Source organism: Salmo salar, chromosome 27 (genome assembly GCF_965601325.2).
Source record: "Salmo salar chromosome 27, fSalSal1, whole genome shotgun sequence".
NCBI lineage: Eukaryota > Metazoa > Chordata > Actinopteri > Salmoniformes > Salmonidae > Salmo > Salmo salar.
The window spans coordinates 18,654,715-18,668,916 of NC_138317.1; the positions used below are offsets into that span (position 1 = coordinate 18,654,715).

The 14,202-nt window shown below is 42.4% G+C and overlaps 1 protein-coding gene across 1 annotated transcript; it reads right to left on the reverse strand.

The window, feature by feature from the left end:
* Positions 1–3,438: 3,438 nt before the first annotated feature.
* LOC106588577 (type-4 ice-structuring protein-like) lies at positions 3,439–7,151 on the reverse strand. The gene is made up of 4 exons (XM_014177720.3): positions 7,017–7,151; positions 5,462–5,528; positions 4,456–4,567; positions 3,439–4,200 (listed from the first exon to the last, which is right to left on the reverse strand). Exons 2-4 carry the CDS (start codon positions 5,508–5,510, stop codon positions 3,999–4,001), a joined length of 363 nt encoding a protein of 120 aa, XP_014033195.3. The 5' UTR covers positions 5,511–5,528; positions 7,017–7,151; the 3' UTR covers positions 3,439–3,998.
* Positions 7,152–14,202: the final 7,051 nt, after the last annotated feature.

Below are 14,202 nucleotides of genomic sequence, written 5' to 3' on the forward strand. Positions count from 1 at the left end.
TTACTCGTCCCGGCTTATAAGCAGAAACTCAGACAGGATGTACCAGTGACGAGATCCATTCAACGCTGGTCTGACCAATCGGAAGCCACGCTCCAAGATTGTTTTTATCACTCGGACTGGAATATGTTCCGATCAGCCTTAGAGGACAATATTGACCTATACGCTGACTCGGTGAGTGCGTTTATAAATAAGTGCATTGGAGACGTTGTACTAACTGTGACCATTAAAACCTACCCTAACCAGAAACCGTGGATGGATGGCGACATTTGCATAAAACTGAAAGCGCGATCCACCACATTTAACCATGGAAAGAGATCTGGAGATATGGCTGAATATAAACAGTGTAGTTATTCCCTCCGCAAGGCAATCAAACAAGCAAAATTCCGGTACAGGGACAAGGTGGAGTCGCAATTCAACAGCTCACATACACGAGACGTATGTGGCAGGGTCTATAGGAAATCACGGACTATAAAAACAAAAACAGCCAAGTCACGGATACCGACGTCACGCTTCCAGACAAACTAAACACCTTCTTTGCCCGCTTTGAGGATAATACAGTTCCACCATCACGGCTCTCTAACAAAGTCTGCACCCCCCCTCTCCTTCTCAGTGGCTGACTTGAGTAAAACATTTAAACGTGTTAACCCTCGCAAGGCTTCTGGCCCAGAGGGCATCCCTAGCCGCATCTTCAGAGCATGCGCAGACCAGCCGGCTGGTGTGTTTACAGACATATTTAATCACTCCCTATCCCAGTCTGTTGTCCCCACATGCTTCAAGATGGCTACCATTGTTCCTGTACCCAAGAAGGCAAAGATAACTGAACTAAATGACTACCGCCCCGTAGCACTCACTTCTGTCATCATCAAGTGCTTTGAGAGGCTAGTCAAGAATCATATCACTGCCACCTTACCGGCCACCCAAGACCCACTTCAGTTTGCATACTGCCCCAACAGGTCCACAGATGACGCAATCACCATCACACTGCACACTGCCCTATCCCATCTGGACAAAAAGAATACCTATGTAAGAATGCTGTTCATTGACTACAGCTCAGCATTCAACACCATAGTTCCCTCCAAGCTCATCATCAAGCTGGAATCCCTGGGTCCCAACCCCTCCCTGTGCACTTGGGTCCTGGAATTTATGACGGGCCGCCCCTAGGTGGTGAAGGTAGGAAACAACATCTCCACTTCGCTGACCCTCAACACTGGGGCCCCACAAGGGTGTGTGCTCAGTCCTCTCCTGTACTCCCTGTTCACCCACGACTGCGTGGCCACGCACGCCTCCAACTCAATCATCAAGTTTGCAGATGACACAACAGTAGTAGGCTTGATAACCAACAACAACGAGACAGCCTACTAGGAGGAGGTGAGGGCACTCGGAGTGTGGTGTCAGGAAAACAACCTCTTTCTTGCTCAACATCAACAAAACAAAGGAGATGATCATGGACTTCAGGAAACAGCAGAGGGAGCACCCCCTATCCACATCGAAGGGACAGCAGTGGGGAAGGTGGAAAGTTTTAAGTTCCTGGGCGTACACATCACAGACAAACTGAAATGGTCAACCCACACAGACAGTGTAGTGAAGAAGGCGCAACAGCGCCTCTTGAACCTCAGGAGGCTGAAGAAATTTGGCCTGTCACCCAAATCCCTGACTAACTTTTACAGATGCACAATCGAGAGCATCCTGTCGGGCTGTATCACCGCCTGGTACGGTCTGCACAATGCATCACCGGGGCCAAACTTGTGTGTAGTAGGTAGTTGTTGGGAATTGTTAGATATTACTTGTTAGATATTACTGCACTGTTGGAACTAGAAGCACAAGCATTTCGCTACACTCACATTAACATCTGCTAACCATGTGCATGTGACCAATAACATTTGATTTGATGTAAACACAAATAAACACAACTCTACAAAAAACACATCTTTCTTTTTTTACTTTCCCTTGCTCAAAACAACTTTAGTATATAACTGGTTGAAATGTTGTTGCAAGCGTACAGATTTTTTTGCTGGGAGGTTGTCTTCCTCATTAGGCACATGCGTGTGTCATTACATCATTCTAGCTTCTGTGTTATTTGAGAAAATGGGTGTGTTACTTCCGCACCGCATTACTTTCGTCATGGTTTTGCGGTGAGGACTAGATGGTATACAGCTACGAACAGAATTTACTTTTCATAGGTTAGGAGAACTTACACAGCAGGTTATGATAATTAACATAGCAGGTTAAAATAATTAGGTAAAGGTTAGGACACTGCTTGGGTTTATGCTTAACTAAAATGCAAAAATTCTGCCCGAAACAACAAAAATAAAAGACGATTTATGCAATGTAGGTGTCACTTCCATATGTAGTGTCATGCCCTGATCTGTTTCACCTGTCCTTGCGCTTGTCTCCACCCCCCTCCAGGTGTCGCCCCTCTTTCCAATTATCCCCTGTGTATTTATACCTGTGTTCTCTGTCTGTTTGTTGCCAGTTCGTCATGTTCGTTCAAGCTAACCAGCGGTTTCCTGTCAGCTCCTATCGTTTCCCAGCCTCTCTTTCCTCATCTTCCTGGTTTTTGACCTCTGCTTATCCTCACCCTGTACTGCCGCCTGACCTCTCTGCCTGTCCCTGAGTCTGCCTGCCATCCTGTACTGTTGCTCCACCTCTGGATTACTGAACTCTGCCTGTCCCTAACCCTGAGTCTGCCTGCCGTCCTGTACTGTTGCTCCACCTCTGGATTACTGAACTCTGCCTGACCCTGAGTCTGCCTGCCGTCCTGTACTGTTGCTCCACCTCTGGATTACTGAACTCTGCCTGTCCCTAACCCTGAGTCTGCCTGCCGTCCTGTACTGTTGCTCCACCTCTGGATTACTGAACTCTGCCTGACCCAGAGTCTGCCTGCCGTCCTGTACTGTTGCTCCACCTCTGGATTACTGAACTCTGCCTGTCCCTAACCCTGAGTCTGCCTGCCTGCCGTCCTGTACTGTTGCTCCACCTCTGGATTACTGAACTCTGCCTGTCCCTAACCCTGAGTCTGCCTGCCTGCCGTCCTGTACTGTTGCTCCACCTCTGGATTACTGAACTCTACCTGTCCCTGACAATGAGTCCACCTGCCATCCTGTACCTTTGCTTTACCCTGGATCTTCGACCCCTGCCTGCCTTGACCTGTCTTTGTCTGCCCCTGTTGCAACAATAAACATTGTTACCTCGACAGTCTGCACCTGGGTCTTACCTTGATTCCTGATATGTATATGCTGTATACCATGTAGCGAGAACCCCGTTCTCCACTGTTTTTATTTCAAAACGGTAAAAACGATATGTATGAAAATACCCGCAGATGAAAGGTGACATTTTGTACTGTCACCTCATATGAAACATTTGATCTAAAATACAACATGTGGAGAAGAGCCAAAAGTACACATTTTTGTTTCACTGTCCAAATAAATACAGAGGGGAGTGTGTTGATGTTTTAATTGAGGGAATGGGTTGGTAGTGTATGACCTATGATGGAGTAAAATAAGTTATTGAAACTAGAATTCCTAAATTGAGGAATTAAACAGATTTTCAATAATCGTACACCAAACAAATATGTGAAGTGATGTATGACTGGAAACTAATTTCAGTGAAAATGAATAGACTACAAATTACAATAGAGACCACAGAACCAGTTTCCAAGTTTGAATGTTGTTCTGTTACTACTGTCTGTCTTTGCATGTCAACAACATTCGTCTTGGCACAAATACAGAAGACTTTCTAGGGAGTTTATCCTAGCCACCGTGCTTCTACACCTGCATTGCTTGCTGTTTGGGGTTTTAGGCTGGGTTTCTGTACAGCACTTTGTGACATCAGCTGATGTAAGAAGGGCTTTATAAATAAATTTGATTGATTGGTTGACTTAAGCAGAGGGTTGAAAGCTTGTCTGGTTCCAACTCTTGGTGGGTTGGTTTTGGCTGATTGTAAGCCCATGGAGCTGTTGATTCGGTCTGAGGTGATAAGGTTATTGAAAAATAACTGCTTTATTGGCCGAGGGACTTGGTCTGGTCCATCAACTTGCGGAAGAGGTCTTCCATCTGAGCCTGGAAGTTGTCAACCAGAGGCTTAAGCTGGGCCTGCATGTTCTCAGCCAGCGGCTTCAGCTGGGCCTGCATATTATCTGCCAGGGGTGCCAGCTGGGCCTGGATCTGCTGCAGCTGGGCCTTTCCATCCTCTACGAAGGTCCTGTTTGGAAGGAAGCTGGTGGTTAGTGGTCGGAATATTGACAAAGGGACTGCCAAAAATATTATTTGAAAATAGATCGAAACACATTGCCTGTTAAAGCTTTTGCAGGTCATTAGCATTTTTTTAAATCAAATTTTGCGAAGCATCCATTCTTTAGCATTATTTTTGACTGCTGTTTATTGTAAATTATGCAAAAGAATGAAGATGAGTTGTGTTTTATTTCACAGTTAATAGTTTAAAAAAAATGTCACTCACTCTGACTGGATCTTCTGCACTAGCTCCTGAGTGGTGGAGGTCAGCTGAGCTGACAGATCCTGGAAATACTGTGCCAGCTTCTCAACCTCGGGGGACTGTGCTGCTTGGCTTCCTATGGGTAGCCAGAGGATAACTTCATTAACATCTTCCAACATTGTACTCAAACCATTTATGCCCATACAGCATACAACAGCACATACAAGATCCTCTCTACATACAGTCATTTAAAATACATGAGTTATAAATAAATCCACCAACTCTGCAATGTAAGATTCCTATATGTTGCATATCTCTCAGTATTGTTGTATTATACACTGATTATACCAAACATTAGGAACACGTTTTGCCCTCAGAACAGTCCAAATTTATCGGGCATGTGTTGAGGGCAAAGTGTCGAAAGCATTCCACAGGGATGCTGGCCCATGTTGACTCCAATGCTTCCCACAGTTGTGTCAAGTTGGCAGGATTTTCTTTGGGTGGTGGACCATTCTTGATACACACGGGAAACTGTTGAGCGTGAAAACCCAGCAGCATTGCAGTTCTTGACACAAACTGGTGCTCCTGGCACCTTCTACCATATCCCGTTCAAATGGACTTAAATATTTTCACCCTCTGAATGGCACACATACACAATCCATGTCTTAATTGTCTCAAGGTTTAAACATCCTTATTTAACCTGTCTCCTCCCCTTCATCTACACTGATTGAAGTGGATTTAACAAGTGACATCAATAAGGGATCATAGCTTTCGCCTGGATTCACCTAGTCAGTCTATGTAAGGGAAAGAGCAGGTGTTCTTAATGTTTTGTATACTCAGTGTATCGTGCACATATATGAAATATAGTTATAGAACCACATAATCTCCATACATAATGCAATCTATGAGACTGTGTGTGTGTGTGTACGTGTTTTTGTTTCAGCTATGATTGTGTATTTAATTCTGAGTGCTATCACAGGGGAGAAACTAACAACAGTGTTCCTTTCACTTATGAAGATTTTTCACTTACCGTGTGCTAGAGCGAGCACGACAACTAGGGCGGCAAGGGAGAACTTCATGGCTGCTGAGTATGGCACCTGAGGAGAGAAGAAAGTGCTAGGATTAGCTTGACCCCATAGGTCTGTGGAGGCATGGTTTGATCACCGGATGGCTGTGGTGTAAAGTAACTAAGTCAAAATAATTTTAAGTACTACTAAGTCGTTTTTTGGTGGTATGTTTACATTACTTTACTATTCATATTTTTTGACAACTTGTACTTTTACTCCACCACATTCTTAAAGAAAAGATGTACTTTTTAATCCCATACATTTCCCCTGACACATAAGAGTACTTGTTACATTTCAAATGCTCAGGCTGGAGAGAAATATGGTCCAATTCACACACAACGCATTGTCATCACTACTGCCTCTGATCTGGTGGACTCACTAAACACAAATACTGTGTTTGAAAATTATGTCTGAGTGTTGGAGTTTGCCCCTGGCTATCCGTATATTTAAAAACACAAGAACATCGTGCTGTCTGGTTTGTGTAATATAAGGAATTTGATGTAGACACAGTATTTACTTTTTATATTTTTACTCAAGTATGACAATTGATTACTTTTTCCACCACTGTACTTTAGTACATTTACTCAAGTAGTATTTTACTGTGGGACATTCACTTTTACTTGAGTCATTTTGTAGTAAGGTATCTTTATTTTTACTCATGTTTGACATTTGAGTACTTTTCCCACCACTCCCGGGTGGTAGGATTGCCATCTCTAAAGCATTTTGTGGTTTCAAGGATTTTCTCTTGGTATAACAAATAAGGGCACTCAGTGGCAGGTTTGGGATCAGTTAAACTTAACTCAGTTAATTCAGGAAGATTTCAAATCATAATGAACTGGTTTAATAATAATGGAGTTGGTCAAATACATGGCTCCCGAGTGGCGCAGCGGTCTAAGGCACAGCATCTTAGTACTAGAGGCGTCACTACAGACCCTGGTTTGATTCCAGGCTGTATTACAACCGGCTGTGATTGGGAGTCCCATATGGCGGAGCACAATTTGTCCAGCATTGTTAGTGTTTGGCTGGGGTAGGCCATCATTGTAAATAAGAATTTGTTCTTAATTGACTCACCTAGTTAAATAAAGGTTCAAATAATGAAAAAAAATACCCATACCCCCGACTCCCTACTAAATTGCAACTTCTGCCTGTCTGAACAAATTTGTAATGGAATTAAACATGAACTCTGTTTCATTTCCATTTTTATTTGCCTTTCTGAATTCACTGAGAATAATAATCTTGATTCATATTGACAGTTTACCTCTTAAAACACAGGAATAAAACATCTATCAAGCACTTTAAAGATCACCTTCTAAACTACTGCTGATAACACTGTTTAAATGAGCATCTTACAATCTGGTTGGGAAGAAATGTCCCTCTTCATTTGAATGCCAATCAGTTATGTTTTTACAGATACCCCACTTACAGATACCCCACATAAAAAACAACATATTGCAAGAAATCTAATATTTTACTATATCAAACATGAGTTCCTTGGCAGAGAGAGAGAGGACCACTCACCTGAATTGCAGGACAGTTTAGACCGGATGGTATCTTTCCTTGGGCCTCCCAAATGTCTTATAGTCCTTCAGGAACGATTGGGGCCACCCCAGACCAAGCCCCATGGCTGCGTAGGCTGAAGTACTGGACTATCATTGGATGTTTGTGCTAGCATGTGATTGCAGGGTGACCCTTGCTGCTCAGCTTGCCGCTAGAGTGATCCACTCTAAAGTCCAAGAGTCCCCCTCTTGCGTAGGAGTGCTGATTACTCAAACGCAGTAGGCGTCTTATCAAAGCATCTGATTAAAGAAAACATACCCAGGACATTTCCTCACGAGAAATAACACAAAACAGAGAGAATGACAACCAAGTTGATCGAACACAACAAGAATTGTGATGGTATAGAAACATGGCAGCCACAACACAGTCTAGATGGGTCAGCCTGAATATGACTCAGTTAAGCTGTTTCTGACTGTCTGTGTGAATCCCATGTTAGCGGTTTATGTTTTCTGTTCTATTTCATGTGTGTGTGTACTGCTTTAAACCAGATCATCTACGAATATACAGATTAACTTTCCCAATTTTTCCATATTGAATAGATAAAAGTAAATCGATTTAAATATATTGGTAATAAAGATAAATTGGTAATAGTAAAATTACAGTACAAGTAATATGCTGTAAAATAAAATTACTTATCTTTGAAGTTCCAAGCCATGGAATATATTAGTCTCCATGACATAAAATTGTGTGACTTATGAGATATAGAAAGTTTATGTTCCATTGAATATGAAACTGGTCCAACGCCACATCTCCCTCTCTCCACACGGCGTTGGCCCACTCTAGGGCTTTCCCGGTGAGGCACGAAACGAGGGCGGACACCCTCTCACGGCCCGAAGGAGCCGGGTGGACAGTGGCCAGGTATAAGTCCAGCTGCAAGAGGAACCCCTGGCAGTTCGCAGCCGTCCCATCCTATACCTGGGGAAGGGAGAGACGAATCCCACTGGGACCAGGAGAAGCGAGTAGTGGAGACCCCGGCTGTGCTGGTGGAGGCGCTGGGAGAACTCCCTATCTCTCCCAGCGGTCCATTGTCTGGACAACGCAGTCCATGGCGGTGCCAAGATGGTGCGTGCTCCCGGACGTGCTCCTCCACCCCTATAGCTGGGGTACCTGCTCCTGCTGACTCCATAACTTTGGTCCGGTATTCTGTAAGGGGTGCGTACTGGTGGCAGAGAAGTCAGGCGCAGGAGAGCAAAAATGGTGTTTCCAACGGCGCAGTTTAATAATAAAAACCACAGGAAAACAGAAATCAATAAATGGGTACAAAACCCGATGCACACAAGACATAACGTGCACAAGCACGGGGGGAACAGAGGGTTAAATACACATGTAATTGATGGAATTGAAACCAGGTGTGTGGGAAGACAAGACAAAACAAATGGAAAATGAAAGGTGGATCGGCGATGGCTAGAAGACCGGTGACTTCAACCGCCGAACATTACCCGAACAAGGAGAGGGACTGACTTTGGAGGAAGTTGTGACAGTAATAATTGGTTACAAATGTTGAGTATTACACCATCAGGAATTTCAAACTAAAGCTACATGTAGTTTTTATGCTATATACAGTTGAAGTCGGAAGTTTACATACACTTAGGTTGGAGTCATTAAAACTCGTTTTTCAACCACTCCCCAAATGTCTTGTTAACAAACTATAATTTTGGCAAGTTGGTTAGAACATCTACTTTGTGCATGTCACAAGTCATTTTCCCAACAATTGTTTACAGACAGATAATTTCACTTATAATTCACTGTATCACAATTCCAGTTGGTCAGATGTTTACATACACTAAGTTGACTGTGCCTTTAAACAGCTTGGAAAATTCCAGAAAATGATGTCAAGGGTTTAGAAGCTTCTGATAGGCTAATTGACATCATTTGAGTCAATTGGAGGTGTACCTGTGGATGTATTTCAAGGCCTACCTGCAAACTCAGTGCCTCTTTGCTTGACATCATGGGAAAATCAGAAGAAATTAGTCAAGACCTAGTCAAGAAAAAAAAATGGTAGACCTCCACAAGTCTGGTTCATCCAGCAATTTCCAAACGCCTGAAGGTACCATGTTCATCTGTACAAACAATAGTACGCAAGTATAAACACCATGTGTCACAGAAGTTGTCATGGAGAGAAGAGGACCAAGGCGCAGCGGGATTGTGGACACTCATGTTTATTAAATAAAACACGTAAAGCATCCACTTGAAAACAACACTTACAACAGCACCAGTCTTGCAGGCACATACAATGCAGCGCAAGGACAACCACCCACAACCCAAAAGAAAAACACACACACACAGGACTTCCAATCAAAGGCAACTCAACACACCTGCCTTCAATTGGAAGTCCCAATCACCAACACAACATTTAACAAACACAAACCACCTGCCACATCCTGACCAAGACTAACACAATTACGCCCTCTGCTGGTCAGGACGTGACACCATGGGACCACGCAGCTGTCATACCGGTCAGGAAGGAGACGCATTCTGTCTCCTAGAGATGAACGTACTTTGGTGTGAAAAGTGCAAATCAATCCCAGAACAACAGCAAAGGACCTTGTGAAGATGCTGGAGGAAACCGGTACAAAAGTATCAATATCCACAGTAAAACGAGTCCTATATCGACATAACCTGAAAGGCCGCTCAGCAAGGAACAAGCCACTGCTCCAAAACCGCCATAAAAAAGCCAGACTACAGTTCACAACTGCACATGGGGACAAAGATCATACTTTTTGGAGAAATGTTCTCTGGTCTGAAACAAAAATAGAACTGTTTGGCCATAATGACCATCATTATGTTTGGAGGAAAAAGGGGGAGCCTTGCAAGCCGAAGAACACCATCCCAACCGTGAAGCACGTTTGTGGCAGCATCATGTTGTGGGGGTGCTTTGCTGCAGGAGGGACTGGTGCTCTTCACAAAATAGATGGCATCATGAGGGAGGACAATTATGTGGATATATTGAAGCAACATCTCAAGACATCAGTCAGGAAGTTAAAGCTTGGTCACAAATGGGTCTTCCAAATGGACAATGACCCCAAACATTCTTCCAAAGTTGTGGCAAAGTGGCTTAAGGACAACAAAGGCAAGTTTTGGAGTGGCCCTGACCTCCATTCTATAGACAATTTGTGGGCAGAACTGAAAAGTGTGTGCGAGCAAGGAGGCCTACAAACCTGATTCAGTTACACCAGCTCTGTCAGGAGGAATGGGACAAAATTCACCCAAATTATTGTGGGAAGCTTGTGGAAGGCTACCCAAAACGTTTGACCCAAGTTAAACAATTTCAAGGCAATGCTACCAAATACTAATTGAGTTTATGTAAACTTCTGACCCACTGGGAATGTGATGAAAGAAATAAAAGCTGAAATAAATTATTCTCTCTACTATTATTCTGACATTTCACATTCTTAAAATAAAGTGGTGATCCTAACTGACCTAAGACAGAGTATTGGTACTAGGATTAAATGTCAGGAATTGTGAAAAACTGAGTTTGTATTTGGCTAAGGTGTATGTAAACTTCCGACTTCAACTGTATATACACTACCATTCAAAAGTTTTGGGTCACTTAGAAATGTCTTTGTTTTTGAAGGAAATGCCATTTTTTTGTCAATGAAAATAACATCAAATTGATTAGAAATACAGTGTAGACATTGTTAATGTTGTAAATGACTATTGTACGGCTGATTTTTAATGGAATATCTACATAGGCGTACAGAGGTCCATTATCAGCAACCATCACTCCTGTGTTCCAATGACAAGTTGTGTTAGCTAATCCAAGTTTATCATTTTAAAAGGCTAATTGATCATTAGAAAACCCTTTTGCAATTATGTTAGCACAGCTGAAAACTGTTGTCCTATTAAAACAGCAATAAAACTGGCCTTCTTTAGACTAGTTGAGTATCGGGAGCATCAGCATTTGTGGGTTCGATTACAGGCTCAAAATGGCCAGAAACAAAGGACTTTATCCTGACACTCGACAGTCTATTGTTGTTCTGAGATATGAAGTCTATTCCGGCGAGAAATTGTCAAGAAACTGAAGATCTCGTATAACGCTGTGTACTACTTCTCCCTTCACAGAACAGCGCAAACTGGTTCTAACAGAATAGAAAGAGGAGTGGGAGGCCCAGGTGCACAACTGAGCAAGAGGACAAGTACATTAGTTTGAGAAACAGACGCCTCACAAGTCCCCAACTGGCAGCTTCATTAAATAGTACCCCGCAAAACACCAGTCTCAACGTCAATAGTGAAGAGGCAACTCCGGGATGCTGGCATTCTAGGCAGAGTTTCTCTGTCCATTGTCTGTGTTCTTTTGCCCATCTTAATTTTTTTTATTTTTTATTGGCCAGTCAGAGATATGGCTTTTTCTTTGCAACTCTGCATAGAAGGCCGCATTCCGGAGTTGCCTCTTCACTGTTGATGTTGAGACCGGTGTTTTGCGGGTACTATTTCATGAAGCTGCCATATGTGTTATTTCATAGTTTTGATGTCTTCACTATTATTCTACAATTTAGAAAATAGTAAAAATAAAGAAAAACCCTGGAATGAGTAGATGTCCAAACTTTTGACTGGTACTGTATTTATATATATGTCTGTCTGTCTGTCTTTGTGTGTATAACTATACATTTTATATTAGTTTATACTGTTATGGTCTTTTATTCATAAATGTTGCCGTTGGTAATATTAGGTCAGAATTCTTTAGTTATTAAGGGTGAAATTTCTCCACAAACATTTCTATGTGACGTTTGCATGTAACCTGGGGCCATTTATTTCCAGTGTCTTAGAGAAGGAGTGCTGATTTACCTTGGGTTAATCACAGACTGTGTTGATTCATACCATGCCCTTGAGCTCTTGTACTTTCCTTTCAGAAAAATATGCAGAAGCTAGGCCTAAGTGTTCACTATTACGGCTTTGAATGCAAAGGGCACTCAATATACTCTGTTATTTGCAGTGGTGACCCATCAGACAGGGCAGGTCGGGCAGAGCCCCACCTGTTTTGAGTCCCAAAAACATAATGAATGGTTCAAAAATATATGAATTCGTGAAAAAAAATACATATATACAGTATATATATATTTTATTTTATTTTTGGTTGCCTGTTTTGCATGTTATTTTGGCATTAATACGTGTCACATATCAGTTTGCAAACAATGTAAAAAAACAACAACTAATCTTTGAGTTAATAAAGCCACATGCTAACATTGAGTAAGGCAACTCCAAAATGCAGGCATTTCAGCCTAGTTCAGTGCTTTCTGTGGTGGTGGGTCAGCCAAAGGAAAATACGGAGCGTAGGGGCTGGTAAAGTTCCCTAGTTGCGCCGTGATTGCCTTAATGTTCTGTCAGTCATGGGGACACTACGTCACTAAAAAATCTACGGGGAGAGCTCGAAAATTCAAGCCCCTTGGGTGCTGCCATACAGTTACATTAGAAGTGCCCATCCAAGAAGGCTCAAGGTCATTGGCCAGAGATAAAATGACGTCAAATCACGTTATATATACCGTAGCTTTGAATGGACTGATCATGTCAACATCATACTTTCAAAATCTTAGCTAGCAAGCTAGACAAGCAGTCATCATCATGAATCAAGTCGACTGGCAAATCCTTTTCAATCCTTGTCATATGAAGAGAAATTATAGATAAAATGTATCGGTGCTCATCGGCCATTGGACATAAATATTACACAACCAGATGGAAATTGCAAATTCAACAATAAGTGGTTTGGAAAGAATCAGTGGCTAACTGCAAGTGTTGCAAAGCAATCATTAGCCTGCTTTTTCAGGGTGTGTGGTCCAAGTCTGGGTTTAAGGGTCTCTTTACCAAGCTAAAAAGAATAAACATTCTACACCACGGGCAAGTAAAGGTTGTATACATTGGCCATGCTGTCAATCCAGCATGACTTCTGCGGCGTTCAAAACAACTGGAAACTTGGTACTGGGAAATCTCAGACTTCAGTGAGTTCAAGACAACTGGGAACTTTGAAAAAACTAGTTCCAATTGGGAAAATACGTATTGAACGGTCATCCAACTCGGAATTCCAAGTCAGGAACTCTGGCCTCTTTCTTGAGCTCCAACCTGAAGATCACTGATGTCATGATTCAACCTTGTTTTTTTCAGAGTTTGGAGTTGTCTTGAATGCACCTTAAATCCAGAGAATGCCAGACTTTGATGGCAATGTTTGATGATAAAATTTGCCCACAAGAAGGACCGCCGCGCCAGCTTCCTGTTCAAGTGAGCACCGCACAACAAGTTGAGTCCAAAAATGTATTGTATGCTGCTGCATATATGATGTAATATGCCAGGGAGATATGTATACTGAAGCTAAGAAAGTAATACGAAGTGTATGTTATGTAATAAGCTGTTAGTAGCCCATGTGCCTCAACCTAATAAGTTGGTTTCTTTCCCCCTCATAACTTAGCCTACTTAGTCTGTTTTAGAGAAATGTAATCATCGAATATTGTAAGAGCTTTCATTGTCTGCATATACGCCCCCTTTATTTATCCGACGGTTCTAACTTGGTGTACAGGGAGAATACTATAAGAATGGCCCATGTTCTGAATTCTGTCACTGTACATTTCAAAAGTGCTGAACAAATTGACTACGTCCTTCCTCGCTCGCTCATAAATGTCTTAATTGAAATTACGGATTGTCTCTGATCCGCTCATCGTCCCCTTATGCCATAGTTTGTACATGTCAATTGTCAGTAGAAACCAGATTTGTTTAAGCAAGTCAGCCATATCAGCTATGTTTTTTTGAAAGGCAGTAAATGAGGCTGAATGAACTGTTTCGCTGCCAGACAAAGCTCTGCTGATCGCCAGGTGTAGCAGTGGTAAGGATTCACTCCATAGTGCTGAAAAGAAAGCTCTGCTGTTGGGACAGCTTTATGTAGGCCCTAACAGTTTGTGGACACTCTATGTCACCGTTATAGTGTAATTCATGTATTGGTTAGTGTTGTGTTGTGTAGGGGCTTTGCTGGCATGCATCTAAAAAAATGTGTTTGCCCCACCAAGATTTACATGCTAAAATCGCCACTGGTTATTTGGTGAAGATGCAAGTCCAGGATGACAAACAGAAACAGGGGGAAATGCAGAGGATGTAGTGACAATGTAGTAAAGCTTGCGATCTTGGGATCTGTTGTGATATTATGTCAAATACTTAAGAGATTTTG